We start from the raw sequence: 21,107 nt of genomic DNA, 5'->3' as shown, positions 1-21,107 counted from the left end.
TCTCGACTACGTTACTGTACAATTCATATCTATCGTGCCAATATTCACATTACGGGAAGCTATAAGACTATAATGGTCTATTATATACATGTGTATATATATGTAACATTCGTAAAATTAACGCTACGGGGAGCCACAAAACTGAGACGATAAATAAACCAAATTCAATTAATACTGTTACTACTTGCATAAAATCTCAAATAAAAGTAAATACAGAATTAAATAATATTTTTGAATGAGATTTTGTTTCTCAAAGAATATGTATAGTTAACGAATAAAGATCAAGCTATTCGAATTTTTATTTCTATGTCATATCCTTTGTCGATTCAAATGCTTCTATCGTTGGTAATAAATAAAACAATTATTATTCGTAGAAAAGAGACATGTGAATTTGTCTTAACATTATATAATTAATATTTTCACTTATTGAAATTTATAAACTTGACCAAAGAGAAATAATACGGGCAAAAAAGTTAAAAGTTGTTCTATGGTTTTATCATACTATTGTATAGTATATGTACATATTTATACTAGAATAACAATACAATATTTCGAATCCAAATTTTGCGTAGTTAATTAACGAAATATATTTAATGTATAATATTATACATTTGTCTATATAAATATGTTTATATTAAAGAAATAAAATTTGTCTTCTAGCTACAATTTTGTTCCTTCCTTTGAGATATTCGATATTTTCTACAAGCTTCCGGACAATGTCGTTCCAAATATCGTCTTTGTGAGAATGCTTTGAAACATTCCCCGCATCGCCATTGCCATTGATGGTGATTCCGTGTCCTTTGATGCGCACGTAAATTTGATCTACAAAATATATACGTCACACCGTAGCCTTAATTTTATAAAACGATACAATTAAATCAATAAAATTAACTTCTTAATTTATTAAAAAATAAATAATTTCAAGAGATACACGAATTAACACATTACGCACGGATTACGCGATCAAGATATCTGATTGTCGTTTTCATTCTTATACATTTTTCATTAAAAACTTTCTATCATAATCATTACATATCAACAAAATTACAAAATCTTTTTATTATTCGTAACGCGTGCTAATGTTTGTGGTGTACCGATAAATATTGAACGAAACCAAGGAAGGATTGTATACCGATCAGCAAAAGATTTATGGCAGACTGGACACTCAAAAGGTCGTTCACCAGTATGGAGGCGGAGATGACCCTTCAACACCCATGGACGATCGAAGCTTTTGCGGCAGTAGGGACAATAATGCATAGTTTTATTTCGCTTCCAATTTTGTGGATTCTCCACCCCCGACGTTTTCATATTGCCACCCAGATACTGATTTTGGGAATCAATCTGTTTCTTATTTGGAGTAAGATATAATGCTTGCGAGGTCGTTTGATTCTCGGTTTCATTGGACGTCCTATTCAAATTTACTGCCACCTTCATTTCATTATTACTTACGTTTACCGGGTACTCTACTTTTTCGGAATTTGATGTCAATGGTATTTGCACTTTCCCCACGTTTTGTTTATTATTAGGGTCAATCACTACCTGATTGGTATTCATGGAAACATTCGTAGTAGTCGACGATATCGTATTTTCGATGTCAGAAAAATTTATCATCCCTAACTCTACTTTGTCTACATTAGATTCTTTATTCCACAACATAGTATTTTCTTTGTTAAACGTATATCGTGTTACGATTGGTAATTTTGAAGACGTCCATATATTACTACATTTCGTAGAATTATCTTTGGTCTGATGTTTTCTTTTCGCATCAACCGACGACGGCGGCGTCCATGGTAATTCTGCCTCTATTAATATATGAAAAACAATTGATCGAACTTTACCAGTGTCCTCAAGCTTTTTGCACATAATGCACATCATTCTATTCGTTTTAACACGCTGAATACCAATATCGCATTCGTTCTTGGCGGAATGGGCAAAACCGTGCCAAAAATACAAAAAAAAATATACAAACGTGGAAAGCCAAGCTAATACACTTTATGGTTGTCATCTTTCCTTCGGCATACGTACCTTTCGTTTCGTACCATCAAATTTTTACATTAGATTTATGTTTGATTTTAAGTTAGTTTTAAGGTAGATTTGGGTTAGCTTTCAAAGAAAACACGGTCAAAATTGAAACTGTATCTAACGAATTTTTAGGTAATATATCATCTCCGACTACAACGAATACAATATTCGTATTCAACACGTGAAAACGAGTAGAATAACGTATAATATGTGCTAGAAGTTTGGGGGAGAGAGGGGCGCGCACTGGTAAAGTCTCATGAAACAAATTTTTTCTCTTCTTTTACGATAGAATACGCGCTCTATATGCGAATTGTTTAATTATCATTAACGAATATCTAGCTAAAAGTGGACCTTCAGATTCAGGGCAAGAAACGCAATTCATCTTTTTCAACAACTTTATGAGTTACACGATATACATATGTACTTTCTTCTTCATAACCACGCTAAAATATCACTCGTCGTTTCTGGACATACTGTAGCTTACTGTACAGCAAAGAAATGTTTCTTACCTTCAGAAGAGTTATCGGTCTTTCTGTATCTTGTCATTGACTTGATCAAACAACGCGGCATGTTTTCGCGAATACGAACGGACACAACTTGACGAAAGGAACGAAATACAATAAAGTGTTGGGCGTTGCAACAGCGATGGAGCAAACCACTGTCACACAGTTGATAGGCATTTGTTACCTTCTTTATGCCTTCAGTACTGTAATATCGAAAGATTCACCCACAGCCAATGTGAGAAAAAAACGCATTTCCAGGCATCATCGATCGATTCTTTTTCTCACTCAGGATAGGCGAAAAGGAGAAGCAAATTATTAAATAATATAATAAAATGAATTATTAAATAATATAATAAAATGTATATTTTCTTCAAATTATCCAAATTAAGCGCAGGGTAAAGTTTATCATTTTTGTTAAGTATAGGTGGTAACGATATGTTAAGGGATTGTTCTTTTCTTATAGGATATGTGAACGATACGTATAGTTTATTTATAGAAATTAATCTTTCTATTTATTTTGCATATGGAAATATTACAGTAGAATATTTGGAAGTACATATATATATATATATATATGTCGGAGATGAAAAGACAACGGGGCCCCCCGTTGGAATCACTCGGAAAAACCCGAATGCTGTAGCAATTAGGAAACAACCTAAACACAGTTATTCGAAACTTGAGACAATGAGCTTGGGCTCGAAGCGACGACCGATCGCCGAACGTAGCCGCGGTCACGGGATGAACGTTCCAGCTAACGGAGACGTGGAATTGCATAGCCCGCCTTTAATGAATCGGCCGTACCGATACTTGACAATAAACGACCTAACAGCCCCATGGTTAGCCACATACGGATGGTCGCCAGAGGGTGACGCATCATACACAATTGGCAGGCGGCATTTGTTTTATCAGCCCGTATACCTATCGCCCGTTATGGGAGGTTTTCCCCAACGAATCCGATGAACTAGTGCCATAAGGACACCTCATCATAGTTTTGCTCGGCAGCGTCGTGGTGACGAGAATTGATTCTCTTGCTTGCAGTCTTACTAGCCAGAGCCCTAGTGTGTCAGTACGAGTAGTAAAGAGTAAATCGAGCGAACAGTGTATCACGAGGAGTGAGTCGAGTCCGACTTAGACTTTGAAGCAAAGTATATCCGTTATCCCGTGAACCGTGGATTCGTTATATCGAATCTAAGATCGTTGTCATTATTGTTTAATTACTGAGGCCAGTTGTCTATCTTGTATTTGTGGTAATAAACGTTATCTCGATTGTACAACGACGATGAACAACCCAGGCGCAGATCCCTTACACGCCCCAAATCCAAGCCCTAACGCAAACCCGAAATATATATATATATATTTTTCATATTTTTATATTTGTATAAAGATTGTAAAAATTTATAAGAATTTGTAAAAATAAAAATTTTAAAAATAATAATAAATAATAATTTGTAAAAATAAAAAATTAAAAATGGTATGATAGTTGCAATGAGAAATGGCTTAATTGTTGGAATAATTTTCGTATAAACGTTATTCGTTTCTAGTTTCGTAAAGGTCGAGCAAATTTAAACTTGAGAATAATGTGTGTACATAATCGAACCAACTGTTTGTATACATTTCTTACGAAACTTATACCGTCATACACAATTTCTTCTATCACGCGAAATTTACGATAAATTATAACTTTTAAAAGAACAAATTATCATTCCTAAGCGTAATTCACGTGTACTTACATATTGTACGAAATATTCTTAAAAAATATTTATTTATACACATTACTCTAACATTACTGTTATAATTATTAACTTTTTTATTAGTTTGTTTATAATATATTGTATAATAAATTTAGTATTAAATTTAATGAATATACATAAAAAGAAATAATTTATATATGTGTAAATCATTTCTTATTTATGATTTAATCCCGTTCAAAAGTCTGAATAGAATGAAATCTATATTAATGTATAATAACCTACACAGAGGCATTCATAACAATATGTGTATTATTAGAAAAACGACCTCAACTACACAACTTTGGTACGGTCTCTGTAACGGCCTTTAGTTTTCGTTTAACAGTCGTAATGGTAAGAACACCTTTCGTAAGTATATGGAAACGAAATATTTTATTTTAGAAACCTTTTATGCCTATTCCACTTTGTAGTTATGTTATAAAATGTTAATTTCGCCAATTTTATTATAAAGAATACCTAATTCAGATCTGATTCCGTAATTTTTATTAGGGGTTGGTGTAGTTAAAACAAAGTTTACTTAATTTAATGAAAATATGTTTCGCTTGTGATATCATTTTTGCAGATCTAAGTTTGTATAATATACTTAAAATCTACATTTGTCAATGTATCGGATATACTGATTAGTATTTTATTTATTATTCATATTGTGTCATTTACGAGGTTCTCAAGCATTTATAATATTTGAAAATGTATGAAAAACATAAATGAGAAGATACAATTAGTAATACACAAGGAACATTGGTGCCGTTGAAAAGACTTTAACCGTCGAAAAGTGATACGATGATGATTTGACCCTCAAATTCTATCATAATTACGTTCTTCAACTTATGTTTACTTCATTGTGTTGTAACACTTGAACTTTTGCTCTCATACCTGTTGTATCAATGATATAAAAACCAAATATTTTTGAATTAGTTTTCTACGATGACCGTGGCATTCTAACGATTAAACAAATTATGCCAGTGAAGACTTTAAAATAATAGGAAAATATATCCAATTGCTTAATAAAAATGTGAATTAATTCGACAAAAATTATTTCAGATTATGTATCGCAAATTGTTTGTACTTCTGGTTGTAAGCATCTTGAACCCGCACGCCGATACCGCAGGTAACTTTAATCGTACATACTACAATTAGATTCAGTAACAATTTGTTTCTAGCGCATTCTAATTTATCTAATTTTTACCTTTTAATTTGAAGCTATAGGCTGCGAACCACCGGATCTCTTCTTCTGCTCGAACAAAAAATGTATTTCATCCATCTTCCGCTGCGATGGGGAAGATGAATGCGGTGACGGTTCCGACGAAACGGGTTGTGAAGACTACCAAGTATATATTAATTCATAATTATCATCAAAACGATATTTATAATAATATATTGCTTATTGTTATATTTTTTATTATTAAAGAATTGTGTAGTTAAATTATTTAAAATTATTTGCAAGAGATTGCAAAATATTCCACGTCTGAAATTTCTCAATATATTCCATAAGTCGATAAAGTATTATACATTATATAATTGTATTACATACATATTTATTTTTATCTTATAAATTATTATTTTATTCGGAACGATATATTTTACAACGAAATGGTTTCTTATATTATATATTATATATATATATTATATTCTTATATTATACTTCTAATATGTAACAAAATCAATTTTTTTATTTCAGCTTCAAAACCTTGAAATGATTCGTTGCGCTATAGACGAGTTCCAATGTTCCGATAATCATACTTGTATACCGATAGAACAATTCTGCGATGCAAAAGAAGATTGTTCCGATGGCAGTGATGAGTACGATGGTTGCGTAAAAGATGTGAGATCGCATTTAAATTTTGACCTCTTATCAAGTAACAGCATAATTCCTAGATCGGTACTCCGAGAATGAAAAAATATATAAGTTTGTTTATGAATTATAATATAAATTAGATTAAATGTCAATCGATATTACAGATAGGAGATATTTATTACAATTATTCATAACTTTTATCTATATATGATGCAAGTATCAAGCATTCCATAATTGATCAGCTACTTATTATTTTTATTTTAAGTAATAACGATGTTAATAAGATATATTATTTTTGTCTCAATTTATAGTAACTTGAACGCAAAAGTAAAATATTTAATTTTCTCGATATATTATATTCTAAATGAATTTTAATATTATATAATAATAATAATAATAGTAATAATAATAATAATAATAATAATAATAATAATAATAATAATAATAATAATAATAATAATAATAATACTTTATTGTACATCAGACTTTACGTATGTTACAAGGTGGTTCTTTGGTTTCTTACAGCAGATTGACTTACTAATTTGAAAATCATATGAATTACAAATATTCTTCTAATCGATATATTCTTAATTACTGCAGGTAAATTGCGACGCATTCAAATGCAAAGATGGCCATTGCATAAGAAACGAATGGGTTTGCGACGGTATCCCAGATTGCCCGGATAAGAGCGATGAAGAAAAATGCGGTAATCTTTCTTCTTTTCTTTCCTTAAACTATATTTTGATGTTAAATAAAATGTACAAGTTTCAAATTTATATTGCTATTTTATAATCCATAGAGAATTATATGATACCAGTCGATGAATGTAACAACAAGTACGATCGATATCTGTGCAAAAATAAAAGATGCATTTCTCTGAACGCAACCTGTAATGAGAAGGACAACTGCGGGGATAATTCAGATGAAGATATAGATGCATGTATGAAGGGTAAGTAGTAGTAAAGGAGATATTGTTTCGATTCAATAATATAAAGTCTGAGTGATTGCAATTTTGAGTCAAGCCTTGGCAATTTAACAGTAACAGGTTTAATTGTTTCAAATCATAGCTGATGCATCGTGCAAGGAAGCAAAGTGTCAACATAATTGCAGAAAAACACCTGAAGGTGCTCAATGTTCGTGTCGACCAGGTTACAAGTTGGTGAACAATCAGACTTCATGCGAGGGTAAAGATAAAAGATGAACAATCTATTTTTTTTTTTTTTTTTTTTACTGAACTAAAGCTTGAATACAGGCATAAATATTCAGATCTGATTTAGATTCGAGTTAATTATTAAAGCCATGATCAAGAAGAAACTACAAAGTTATTTTATGTACATATTTATTATTTTATAGATATGAATGAATGCGATAATTACGGAATTTGCGATCAAGAATGTATCAATAGTGTTGGATCTTACACATGCTCGTGTCAATCTGGTTACAGTCTGAATGATGACAAAAGAACTTGTCAAGCCGAAGGTAAATCTTTTCTCAGTTTTGTACAAACAAAATTTTTTAAAAATTTAATTCTTATCTGTGATAGGTTCTATATTCTATGAGTGATAGAACAAATAGAAACAGTAAAAAGGAAAAGTTTTGAAAGATAAATACCTTCTTGAAAGATAAAAAGCCTCATTTTTCTAAATATCTACGTATTTCTAATTAGTATCTATTTTCTGCTGTTTATCCACAGGTGGCGAAGGTTTGATGATGTTTTCAGTTAAATCTGAAATCCGTGGTATTTATCTCAATTCTCAGTTGTATTATCCGGTGACTCAAAATTTACAACACGCCGTGGCCATTTCTTTAGACGCGAATAATGTATACTGGTCCGATGTCGAGGACGGAAACGAAGCGATAATCAAAAGTTTAGAGGATGGCTCGCAGCGAGAGGTCATTGTTACAGCAGGTAAATTATGCATATAAATCGTATTCTCAAATTACTCTAATCTTTCCTACTGTACTTTATTATAAAATTTTAATTTCATTAGATCAGATTGATACTCACATCTGAAGTTTGCATGTACGTTACTTATTTCCTTTGTTGCTCATTTTCATATATATATCTTCAAGGTTTGAGCAGCCCCGATGATATGGCAGTAGATTGGGTAACAGGCAACATATATTTCACGGACGGTGGTTATATGCATATCGGAGTTTGTAACAATGATGGTTCTTATTGCACTGTTATAATAAAAGAACAAAACGATAAACCGCGAGGTCTTGTTTTATTACCGTCCAGTGGGTAAGTGCATTTCAAACGTAAAAGACTGAACAATTGAGATTCAAAATCAGCAATTTCAATTCATTTCAAATCAGCAAATTAGATTAAATTTCAGCATCTGGATAAATAAAGTATTTCAATCTCCCTAAATATCTGTTTAAAAAAAAATTATTAAATTTTATATTACTACTTTTATAAAATTGCCATATCTTGTTTTTATCAAATTTTTATCATACTTTCTGTAATTAAATGTTTAAGAAGTAACACAAGTTAAGGAATTTTTACAAGTTCAAAATAAATAATAAAATTATGTGTTCCCAGTATAATGTATTGGTCCAAATGGGGCATGGATTCATGCATATTAAGGGCAGGAATGGATGGAAAAAATAACACTGTGTTAGTCAGCAAAGATTTAGAATTGCCAAACAGTTTATCTATCGATTACGCGAACGAAAGATTATACTGGATAGACGCTAAAGCAAAAGTAATCGAATCGGTACGACTGGATGGTACAGATCGAAGGGTATATTTCACATTTCTACACCAAACATTAAAAAAATGTTCGTCTGAAGAACCATAATTGCAGTAAAAATTATTTACTCGCTTTTTATCTGTACCATTTTAGGCCATATTAAAAGATATAGCAAAGAGGCCATTTTCATTAGCTGTATTTGAAAATAAGTTGTACTGGAGCGATTGGATATCTAATACCATACAATCATGTGATAAATTCACTGGTAAAAATTGGGAAGTTTTAGTGTCTACAAACAGTACTATTTATGGCATACACATATATCACTCTGTTTTAAAACCCAAGGTAACTCTATGCGTTCATTTCTTTCTTTCTCGTCAATTTATTCGTAAATAAATGATACAATATTTGATAATAGATGCCGAATCCCTGCAATTCAAGTCCCTGTTCTCAATTGTGTCTATTAAACTCAGCGAATAACTATACTTGCGCTTGCACATTGGACAAAGAATTAAATTCTGATAACCATACTTGCCGTGGTAAGTTATATTATTGTTGTAAACTAGTGAATTAAATATAAGACGTAACTTGATATTTAATAATTAAATAAATATACACACGAATTAAATAAATTTCAGCGGTCAAGAAGAAGACGCATTTAATTATCGCAGCAGGAAACACATTCATAGACTATTATCATGAACTATTGGGAAAACCGAAAATTACTACCAGCGACACATTAAATCACGTCACTGAGGTTGCTTATAATCCTCTTACTGGTACGTCTTTAATAATCGATTATTGACAAACATCCTATTTATTCCAATAGACAAACCATGATGTTTCATATAACAAATATATATTCGTTGCTCTAAACAAGCGGTCGAAACCTTTCAAAGTCGAATAATGTTATTTAACGTGATTTTATTTAAGCTTATAATGACATCACAACGCTTTAATGTCTATAAAAATCATCGAGCATATGTAACATTTATATCGTTATAGTTATATAACATTGCTGCTTTTAAATATTTTCAATATTATCGAACAAAAATCGACACAGGTGGTTTACTAGCCAGCGATCAGCTAAGGGACAACATTTTCCATTTTAACATGCAGACTGGTGAAGAGAAAAGCATGATGTCTATTGAAAACGAAATACTAGGTGGAATGGATTTCGACTACATCGGAAATAATCTATATTTGTCGGATGTGAAACACAAAACTATCGAGGTCCACAACCTGAACAACAATGAGAAAACGATCTTCTACTTCCAAGACGAGCCTTACGATATTGCACTTGTACCTGAAGAAAGGTAATCATTTTTGTACATGAATCGCAAAAAGACGAATGAATTTCGATATAGTTCTATATATATGTTTTTTTATTTTAATTTGCTAAACATTATGATAGAATCTTTATGGAAAGATCATTATGTAATGATGTTTTAGTATCATGATGGTCGTATTCAGAGCGAATGAATTGTATCGCATAGATTTGATGAACATGAACGGGCTTGGTCCAAGAGTCACGATCGAAGGGAATAAGATACCTTTAATTGGACCGAAAATATCTTTGTGCTACGACAGAATTCTGAAACTATTGTTCTGGAGTGATCAAGGCACTGGTCGTATTAGTAGTACGACCATTCCGGGTTTGTATTTCTATCGTGATAAATGACTAATGTTAATGGCTATAATATAGATATAAATATAAATATAATTAAATTTTTTAGGTTTCGAAACATATATTTTCCGCACTGGATTAGCGGAACCCGTGAGTCTCACTGTTCTTAGTGACTATGTGTTTTGGACTCAATATAAATCGAACAAATTGTATTGGACCAACAAAAGCAACACACAGCAATATCAGAAGCATACTACATTAGGTGAGTAATATGAAATAAGTTACAAAACTCTTTGATAATCAATTATTAATCAACAGACCTGAATCGTCAACCATAATTAAGTATATTGTCTAGATCGTTGATGAATGGATGTAATCTTAACTAAGTTTTCTGTATTCTTAGCATTTTATGCAATTAAATAAAATAATAATGAGATATAAAGAGAATAAAGAATACAAATAGCGATTAATCACGCAACCCAATTTATCGTATAGATAATCGAATATAAAAAAGAAAGAATTATACCAATTATACAGAAACAATTGTATCTTTCAGAAGTACCTAAAGACTTGAATAGAATGCAGTTAATAAGTTTACACCAAACGTACGTACAAGATCATCAGTGTCACAACAACAACGGAAACTGTTCTCACGTGTGCCTGTTATCTAATGCTGGTTCATATGTAAGCTTAGAGTATTTGAATAATACGATTTCTTTAAGGTCCGATTATCCTTGTACTTATATTTCATTTAAATTTTCAGATCTGTGCGTGTCCACCCGACATGATGCTGAACGTAGATAATCGAACGTGTACTCTTCAAACTGCGTGTAATGCTGGCGAAATAAAATGTGGAGAACACGATATATGCATAAAATCCCATCAAAGGTAAGATATTATTATCTTGAATGTTTCAGTCATGGAATTTATCAATTTATAAGTGTATTCTGTAACTTTCTATGTCTATTAATCATGAGTAGATAAAAATTTAATCTCTGAAACATAGTCACTGAAATTCTTACTTCATGGATAATTACTATTTTATATTTTTAGTATAAGACTTGATAAATCAATCGTATCAAACGAATTGTACGATGTTCAATCGATTTATAATTTTAAGATCACTTAAACGATGGAAAGCATCAGTCTTCAGTTGGCGTTCAACACTTGCTAATTCACGACTGTAACATGACAATAAAAATTATTTCATACCCTTATTGGATAAAAATATACGAATTCATCTTATTTTATTTTGATATGCAGAATATACCTGTAAATTTGAAAATACTACTATCATTTATATTTTATATTTAATATCTGCATGCGTTATTAAACTTAAATATTTCGCAACAACTTCAGATGCGACGGAATACAGGATTGTCCCAACGGTGAAGATGAATCAAGTATTTGCGATGAACACCATTGGTCAAGGTGCAAGCATGAGGATCAGTTTCAATGTAAAAACGGCGACTGCATAAGCAAGACGAAACGTTGTAATTCCCACTACGACTGTGTCGATCGATCGGATGAGGAAGGCTGTGATAAAAAGGAATGCGACTCCAGTAAATCAAAACCCTTACTAAATCTTATTTATAACGTGCTTATTGTCTACAATAACAAGACTGTCTAAACATTTAGAGCGCACGTTATAAGCGATAAATTATATACTGTGTATATAAAGCGAACGACAATGTAGATCAAATTGAGAGATCAGTGAATGAAACTATTAAATAGATCGAATATTTATTTGAATCAATAAATTAATATTGTTTAAAACTATCGTGTTGTTTGCTTGAACAATCGTAACACGCGAATAAAGTAATCATAGCTGAAGTCACGTTATTAGTGATTAAATGAATTGATAATATCTATTCATAACTGATTTCAAGCTTGAAGCAATAGAAAGACGACTGACTTTATCGATTTATATACGTAAGGAGAGAAAAATTTATATTTCTTCTTCCTGTTTTTATATTTCTATATACATACTTCTCCTCGAACTCTGACTCTCGCATGGAAATAAAAATAAATATCCGATTGATTCTCAGTTATATACCTTATCAAGATCATGTTTCGATTCTTTTTCGATCAATTTATTCGACGCGATAAGATATCTCGAACTCGTGTAAACCAGTCGAATAATGCTATTGTCATAAGATATCAACATCGAAAAACTATGTTCGATATGTATGCAGAATGAAGGCTGAATAAAGGCCTTCGTCATACTCAAGCGGCCAACAATTATTCACGATGACTCTAATATCTTCCAGATGAGTTTCAATGTCACGAAGGGGCTTGCATATCGAAATATCTCGTGTGCAACGGACAAAGTGATTGCACCGATTTTTCGGACGAACTTAATTGCGACAAACACAAGTGCGATAGCGAAGCCTTTGCATGCGAAATCGGAACTTGTATACCCAAAACGTGGAAATGCGATGGAGAGGTGAGTCTAAACCTTCCATTAGGCTTCTTTATATCAGTACCTTACAAAACATTCATTTTTTACGTGTAAATTATACACTATTGTTTATTTTTTTAATATAACAACGTATAATGCGTTGTAATTTAAAAACAATGCAACTGTACTTTCCTAATGCACTTAAATTGTATTTAAACGGGAAACGAGAAAGATGAATCAATCTTATTGCACTATCCGTTGTCTTTGTTGATTATATCGTAGTTAATACTTTCCTCAACAAAGAAAAACGGCGGAACGACAACTTGGTCACGTATTCTAACTCGTTTAACGTACAAGCTGTATAAAAAATAAGTGTAAAAACTACCGTAGCGTGATTCTACACTCCTGAATCGGTGAAGATTTGTAAAAAGAATGTTCGTGCAAAAATTAACCTTTAGCATGATTTTTAAGGACAAATTTTTTTTATTGCAACGTGTTCTACTCATCACGAGCAACGAAAATCTCAAAGGGATCATGGGCCGCAAATGCCCTTCCTGTCAGAAAGAAGTATTAAAGTTTTAATAATCCTTAAACTGGTTTAATCCATAATGTGTTTACATTTAATTACTCTCATTTAATGAGAAAGTAGCTATGAGAAAGTAGCTATGAGAATTACAAAGCAACAAAAAATTAGAAATCACCTCGAGAAATATATCAAAATACAGGAATAATGGTAAATCTCTGTGTGCAGTAGACATTCCATGATAATACAATTTTCAGCGGCTATGTTAAGAATTTGATGATCAAAAATTAATATTGCGGCATTTAAATACAGATCGAGCCCGCATCAATTAGCGTAAAGAAGAATAGGTTGATTATCTCTTTTATTCGTTCTTATCAACTATTAGACCTACATAAAGAAGTTGATCGAGTAAGAATCAGTCACGTAACAGTGCGACGAATAATCAGAGAAAAAAATTTACGGCTTTAAAAAATTCGCCGCGTTCAAGCACTCCAGACAAATGACTATGCTACTCGACAAAACTTTTGCCATGCTGTGTAAGTTACCATGCGATCCACACTTTTTAGAGCGTGTGTTATTTATGGATTTATTTATGGAGAGCGGTTCCTCGAATTGTAACATCCTCAATCGACAAAGTGCCAGGATTTGGGCTTACAAAAATCCACAAGCAGTGATGTTGAAAGTTACGATCAAAGATGATTATTGGAGATCATATTATCGCCCCTATCTTTTTGCCTACATCACTGCCTACATTTGCATACGTAATAAATGCGACGTATTTGCGATTTTTATGTTCACGTCTCCTAAGCAAATCATACAATACATGAGATCCGACTGCAGAATATAAACGCACTGCAAATAAAGCCAGTTTAAGAATTATTAAAACTTCAATATTTTTTTCTGACAGGAAGGACATTTGCGACCCATAATTCCTTTGAAATTTTCTCTCCCTTTGAATATTTTTTTACGAAACTCCACCGATTGAGGAGTGTAGAATCACATTACGGTAGTTTTTACACTTATTTTTTATACGTCGTATGTAACTAGTTAAAAAGTAAACCCAGCCTATTTTGTTAAAATATTTAATTGCATAATTATTTAATTCCGCATGTGGATAAAGGCTGACTGTCCAGACAGTTCGGACGAGAGCGAAACATGCCAAAGAAACGCGTGTCCAACCGAGATGTTTACCTGTTCCAACGGTCGTTGCATCGATTTAATGCTGAAATGCAATGGAGTCAGTGAATGCGAAGATGACAGCGATGAACAATATTGCAAGGACACGGGTAACAGAAATTATGTCAATTGTACTGTAGATCAGTATAAATGTTTCAACACAGAACTGTGTCTTCCGAAGCAAGTTAGGTTAGTCGATTTAGCACTATTATTTATTAATTTTTTAATTATTTTACATTCATTTTCTTAATCAATTTCTAAGACTATCACATTGCTTACTTACTTAGTACAGTAAATTTAAATTACAATGAGTTTCATTTAATTTTATATATCCTTTTTTTAATAAATGTATTTTCATCATAATGAAATGAAGAAAGCAAACAATTATTCCGTTTTATTAACTTATCGTTTTCGTAGATGTAACGGCGTTACAGATTGTCCAAAAAACGACGATGAACGTAATTGCCCTCGATGCCAAAAGGAAGAATACGTTTGCGACAATCAGAAATGCATCGATAAAAGCTGGGTGTGTGACCGGATAGATGATTGTGGCGATGGATCGGATGAAAAAGATTGTGACGGTGGTAATTCGAATTCGAAAATAAGTGGTATCAACACGAATTCTATTTGCAAAGAATTCAAATGTTCCAACGGTGCCTGCCTCCCCTTTGCCAATGTGTGCGATGGAAAAGTAGATTGTTCCGATCGAAGCGATGAATTCGGACAATGTGGTACGTACAGTGCAGATAAAAGAAATGTAAATATATCTTTTTTAATTGTAACTTAATAATAAAAATATTATTCAGAAGCTCAATTCTAGTGATTGATAAATTGAATCAATGTTACTGTAATATCTGAACACAATAATTTACATTTAAAGTATATATTTTTATAGCAACTGCGTGTACCAAATACAATCCCTGCACAAATATGTGCCACAAAACACCCATTGGTCCCGTCTGTGGTTGTAGAAATGGATATCAATTGAGTAATGATTTTAAATCCTGCGAAGATATTAACGAATGTAAAGACAATGTTTGTTCACAAGTATGTTATAATACTAATGGATCTTTTACTTGTTCATGCCACGAGGGATACGTCATTCGAAACGATAAAACTTCATGCAAAGTGGCTGGTAAAGAAACACTTAGCTTCTTAAGTTTTATTTTGTTTATTTTGCGTTTGGAATAATTAAATAATTATAGAAAATGTATAATAGGTGAATATTTTATACTGTAACAAATTATTTTATTGTAGGATCACAAATGGAAATAATTACTGTTTCTAATGCTGATATCAGGAGGTTATCATCAAATTTAAATTCAATTCAAGTTATTCATGAAGAACCAAATCCTGAAATAAGCGGTATTGACGCGAACACGAGGGAAAACACTATCTATTGGAGCAATGGTAATATCAAACAAAATTTACTTGTCTTAATGCATAAAATATTTTTTTCCAAAACGCATTCTATCCTTAACGATTTAGCAAAAAAATTTTTCTATAGCTCACTTACGGACTAAATCATGCATATGCATTTTATATACAACATACACATTATTGCTTTGATTCAAACATTTTATTAAATTCCTAATATAATTTTATTTCTTCATTTTGTTAAACTCCGAATACAATATCTCCCATAGATATCTTGGGCATGGTAAGTAAAATAAACATGAAAACTAAGGAACGAAAGACTGTTAAAGGCCTTGGCAGACCGGGAGCTCTAGCTGTTGATTGGATTACCGACAACGTATACTTCAATGATAATGATTATTTTAGCAGTATTCAGGTATCGAATATTCATTATTCGCGTTCATTCGGTATCTATATTTAGCTATGAAAATCTTTTAAATTTTAATTTACAGGTATGCAATCTAGAACAGCAGAAGTGTGCTAAAGTAGTACCAATCCCACTAAAAAACCGAGCAGTCTCTATTGCCGTCGAACCAAAAGAAGGGTATGTTTTAATTAAGAAACTTATACCTCTTTGGCGTCTAACATTTAAAAATGATTTCATTCGATTTTAAATAAATATTTATTTTATTTTCCAAATTTTATTATTATATAATATTTTATATATATATATATTATCTGCAAAATTGAAGGATTTAAAGAATACGATCGTAAATCATTCATCCCAAAGATTTAGAGTAATTTGAGACAAGAATCACAGTACTAAATTCTTTGAAACATTTAGTTATATGATTTATAAAATTTTAGTGCTGATAGTATAGTAAAGTATACTATCTTGTAGCAGTTTTTATATTTGAACATTTATTTTCTATTATTATTCATTTAGCAAAAAAATTTTTTATTAATAATATACATTAATATATATATATATATATTATTATTATTATTATTCAATTTAGGTGGTTGTTTTGGAGCCAAACTTCTTGGACATCTTACGATAGACCTATGACGGAAATATATCGATCCAATACAATGGGTACTAATATAACAGCGATTGTACATCGAGATCTTGGTATTGTCTTTGCGTTAACTATTGATTATACGCGATCCAGATTGTATTGGTCAGATACGTTTCATAAAAATATTGAGTCCTCGAATTTAGATGGTTCTAATCGTATTATAGTTTTAAACACAGATGTAAGTTCTACTAGATTATAAATTATGCAAAGAAGATATTGTTCGAGATATGTTCATATTATTCTTATTTTTAATATCATAGGTTCATCAGGCTTTGAGCATTAGCATATACGAGGATTCTTTATATTGGTCGATGAGTACAACTGGTAAAGTAAAAAAATGCAAATTATACGGTGACAAATCGTGTGTAACGATTACCATTGGTATTTCAAATATCGACAAGTACTTTATTATTTCGCACCCAATAAGGCAACCTATTGGTGAGTTAAATAATTAATTAATTAATAAAATTTTATGTTATTTTCTAATGAGAAATACGTTCAAAACTCACATTTCTGTACTAGGAAAAAACACTTGCGAGAGACATAAATGCAGTTACATGTGTGTTTCGGGAAACAACGGACCCGCATGTATTTGTCATAATGGATATCTGAAAGATTCCAGAAGTACTTGCATGGAAAACACAAATATAAAAATTAAATTTGATACGAGAATAGCTGGCCGTAGAAACGAAAATATTCGTTATCAACACGGGACCTTAATTGGTGTAATAATTACAGTACTAGCATGTATCGTAGTTGCGTCAGTCTACTTTTATTACCAGAAAATTAAACCACACTTTTCAAAGAAAAATAATCTCAGGTAAATTAATCGATAATTCACTTTTAGTCAGAAATATTAGCTTCTTATCCTACTTGCAGTATCCATTTCCAAAATCCATCATACCAACAACGAAATGAGATCACACCTTCGCTCAATTATATTTCTGGTTTACCACCTGGAGAACATGAATACGTTAATCCGATTATAGATATACAAAAGGTAAATTACTTACATCATATTCAGTTATAGAAAACATATATGTTTTTTTTTTTTTTTTGTATTTAGGATCACAATGAAAATATACCAGAAAAGGGCGAAAAACAAATGGTGAAACTTCTCAATTTCGATCAATCAGATGACGAATCTAAAGAATCTACTAATAGACAGGATATTCGCTTAATATAGTATAATATATATTCTTTTGCTAAATTAAAATAAAACTCAAATTTAACTATGTACATAATTATTTACTTACTTTATAAATATTTAATAATATATAAAACCTTCATGTATATATCCTTTTACATACAATTAATAAAAACAGAATAATCAATAATATTTAATTATAATAATTATGATTTAACATTCTTTATTAACATTATTATATATAAAGATATAATTCTATAATATAAATTTCTCATACTTTTGGACTATATCCGGTAATTCGCTACTATACGAATATATTTTGTATTAACTAATTAAATAAGGACTATCAATAGCTCCAATTCCAGCTGCTATTCCTCCTTCATTTTCATTTGATGGTTTTGTTCTCAGAATATGTCCTACCTCTTCATTATATATAATATCATTATTATTTCTGTAAAATGAGAACTCAGTCACTCGATATAATTTCTAGAATAATTATGAAAGAAATATATTTTACTACACACCCTATAATGACACCATAAACACCAAGTTCTGATACAACATCAGAGAAATCCAAATGATTATCTTCAAATGGTTCATTATGAGCACGTACAATATAATTCTTTTGCACAGGAGGATAAAAACGATCCATTAATATCCAAGCTGTTCTTTCTTCTGAATTTCTCATGGATTCTAAATGAGTCTTTATATCTTCATTATAAACATTGTTTCCTCCTCCTTCCCTTTGTGGTTTTAAAACATACTTTTTAGGATTTGACATAGCATTATCAATTATTACTTCTGCTTCGTTATTCTGTTTATAATGCAGATCAGTATAAAAATAGCTTCAAAATGTAATATTAAAATGATCATATGTATAAATTACAATTGCAATTAATGTTTTCTAATACTTACAAATTCTAAAGAATAAAGTCCAGCAAATACCTCTTGTATTTGTTTTATTGTATTATCATCTTTTAAAAGTACGTTAAGTACATTAGGATAAGCTAAAGATTGTTGTACCTAATAAAAGTTATTTATTATTTACACTGTTCAGAAAAAAAATGAGTATTTTTTATACCTTTTTAGTACCAGCTAGATGATATTGTATTGATGGACATTTTATTGCTTTTGAACGTTCGATTAATAATCTAATTTCCCATTCTCGTTCAGTGGGGTAAGCTTCAACTTCATAACCAGAACGAAAATAAACTACAGAAACTTCTACATCTCCACTAAAAATAAAAAAATATTATTTGATAATTTTTTATTAAAAGACAATAAATTTAATAATATCTAAACAACTTCTCAAATATTTTATATAATTACATACACTATTAATTGTTTATTTGGTCCCAACTTTGCTTCAGACACTAAATCTCTTAAACTTCTTCTGATTATTTTAATATCAGGATTAATTTTAGAAATTTCAAATTCATGAAATCTCTGATCACATACGTTATAAGTAATACTTTCAACAACAAATAATATTACTGCCCTATAATAAAATATGTTAATTATTTAACGGTTAGCTACCATATTTGTACTACTTACTTTTCATTATCATATAATTTCCATGCATATATTAGCCCTTTACAGAGTCCATTAATTGGATTATTTTCTGGAATCTAAACATGGTCAAAAGTTTAATAAGGATCAGAAAAACTTAATAAATACGGAATAATTAAAGATACCTACATTTTTTACTTTATCCGCATGTCCAACTTCTGATAAAATATATCTAAAAATGCATTATATTAGGATTAAACATACAAAATATATTGCGTACTTTGTAACAAAAACTTACTTATGATACTGAGTAGTAACTGTAACTATTCCTCCGAAACTACTTGCAATAGTATTTAATTCAACTTGTTTAATCTGATTCTCATGTAACATGTAATCTGATCGAAGTAGACCAAGACTTAAAGTCTATAAGAGAAAAATTGCTTAGAGACTTATTCATCATACATTATTTAAAATAAATATATTATGTTAATATTTTACTTGACTAAATCCTTCCTTATATATAGTTTCATATATGTTAAATAATTTTGCTGTAAATGGATCTGCATCAATTGTACTAAAAGATATAAAACAGTTATCTATAGCACATATAAATACAAATACAAACAACTTATTAGTTTTATATACCTTTTTAAACTTTTTATTAGAAAATTATTATCATGTGCAACCTTATGTATCAATTCATTCAATAATACTTGTATACCTTTAGCTTTCTCAAAATTTTTCCTAGGAAAACTTGATGGTAATAAAGTAAATGGTAAAACTTGTACCTGATTTTTATTAAAGGATACTTTTGATCGCATACTAATACCTGAATAAAAATAAGTTAAATTTGAATTGTTTGATTTCAATAAAATCATTATCATATATTTTGAAGAATAAGAAACAATGAGCCAGTTTTTTCATTAGTTTGATATATCTATAAATTAATACCATGCATAAGGGCCCAATCCTTAGCCTTATCTACAACATTTTCTAATTCTTCCCTTGATAATTGTAATTGAATACAAGGTTCAAAACGTGAAGCTTCCATTGTCATATAAATTTAATACAATATACGAAATTCCAAACAAGAAACACTTAAAGTCTGCATCAACTACCATTCAAAATAATTATTGGGTAAGCGACTAGCCATATCTTTATCTTATGATTAAACATAACTTTACACAAAGACGAAACTACGCGTATGTGTAAACATATACGTACATGATAATGTAAATCCTTATCATATATTTCCAGTTTCAAATAAAAATAATTATTCGTGTAAATATTACAATTGCAACAACCATAACATGTCATTATTTCCGAAAAATATTTCGATCGTCTTAGAAAAGAAATTTTGTTTAACAATAATAAATACATTATAAATTTTATCTTTCACATATATTGAAGTTTCGTACAGATATATCACATTTCTCATAAACAGTATCTATATATATTATTATTTTATAAATAGATGATACAATATTCGATAAAAATGTATTATTTAATATATACAATATATACA

General features: G+C 30.6%; 3 protein-coding genes across 6 annotated transcripts; 1 reads left to right on the top strand and 2 right to left on the bottom strand.

The window, feature by feature from the left end:
• Positions 1 to 572: 572 nt before the first annotated feature.
• Positions 573 to 2,797, bottom strand: LOC139997991 (uncharacterized). The gene is made up of 3 exons (XM_072022172.1): positions 2,532 to 2,797; positions 1,133 to 1,802; positions 573 to 822 (listed from the first exon to the last, which is right to left on the bottom strand). The coding sequence occupies exons 1-3, from the start codon at positions 2,590 to 2,592 to the stop codon at positions 657 to 659; spliced, it is 897 nt and encodes a 298-aa protein (XP_071878273.1). The 5' UTR covers positions 2,593 to 2,797; the 3' UTR covers positions 573 to 656.
• A 1,758-nt stretch (positions 2,798 to 4,555) lies between these two features.
• Yl (Putative vitellogenin receptor yl) lies at positions 4,556 to 18,158 on the top strand. 3 transcript variants are annotated; one of them, XM_072021918.1, is made up of 32 exons: positions 4,556 to 4,621; positions 5,315 to 5,381; positions 5,474 to 5,601; positions 5,952 to 6,095; positions 6,669 to 6,774; positions 6,868 to 7,017; positions 7,136 to 7,252; positions 7,422 to 7,547; positions 7,762 to 7,977; positions 8,142 to 8,313; positions 8,614 to 8,815; positions 8,918 to 9,109; positions 9,183 to 9,303; positions 9,403 to 9,543; positions 9,828 to 10,080; positions 10,217 to 10,419; positions 10,501 to 10,653; positions 10,948 to 11,075; positions 11,155 to 11,279; positions 11,751 to 11,953; positions 12,662 to 12,837; positions 14,436 to 14,680; positions 14,909 to 15,222; positions 15,387 to 15,626; positions 15,749 to 15,901; positions 16,138 to 16,283; positions 16,360 to 16,451; positions 16,867 to 17,104; positions 17,187 to 17,364; positions 17,449 to 17,746; positions 17,806 to 17,926; positions 17,993 to 18,158. In XM_072021918.1, exons 1-32 carry the CDS (start codon positions 4,604 to 4,606, stop codon positions 18,110 to 18,112), a joined length of 5,286 nt encoding a protein of 1,761 aa, XP_071878019.1. In that variant the 5' UTR covers positions 4,556 to 4,603; the 3' UTR covers positions 18,113 to 18,158. The 3 variants fall into 3 exon arrangements, with proteins under 3 accessions (XP_071878019.1, XP_071878036.1, XP_071878029.1); XM_072021928.1 differs by having other exon boundaries at positions 4,588 to 4,606; XM_072021935.1 differs by lacking the exon at positions 17,806 to 17,926.
• Positions 17,673 to 20,959, bottom strand: LOC139997959 (glutathione synthetase). Of its 2 annotated transcripts, none has more exons than XM_072022116.1 (12): positions 20,807 to 20,959; positions 20,228 to 20,411; positions 20,081 to 20,156; positions 19,881 to 20,005; positions 19,772 to 19,814; positions 19,628 to 19,701; positions 19,407 to 19,571; positions 19,155 to 19,308; positions 18,989 to 19,096; positions 18,598 to 18,887; positions 18,351 to 18,524; positions 17,673 to 17,882 (listed from the first exon to the last, which is right to left on the bottom strand). In XM_072022116.1, exons 2-11 carry the CDS (start codon positions 20,401 to 20,403, stop codon positions 18,398 to 18,400), a joined length of 1,338 nt encoding a protein of 445 aa, XP_071878217.1. In that variant the 5' UTR covers positions 20,404 to 20,411; positions 20,807 to 20,959; the 3' UTR covers positions 17,673 to 17,882; positions 18,351 to 18,397. The 2 variants fall into 2 exon arrangements, with proteins under 2 accessions (XP_071878217.1, XP_071878209.1); XM_072022108.1 differs by lacking the exon at positions 20,807 to 20,959 and adding an exon at positions 20,534 to 20,738.
• Positions 20,960 to 21,107: the final 148 nt, after the last annotated feature.

This window comes from Bombus fervidus, chromosome 1, assembly GCF_041682495.2.
Source record: "Bombus fervidus isolate BK054 chromosome 1, iyBomFerv1, whole genome shotgun sequence".
NCBI lineage: Eukaryota > Metazoa > Arthropoda > Insecta > Hymenoptera > Apidae > Bombus > Bombus fervidus.
Note: the sequence above shows the minus strand (reverse complement) of the source record. Positions and strands in the feature narration are given on the sequence as shown.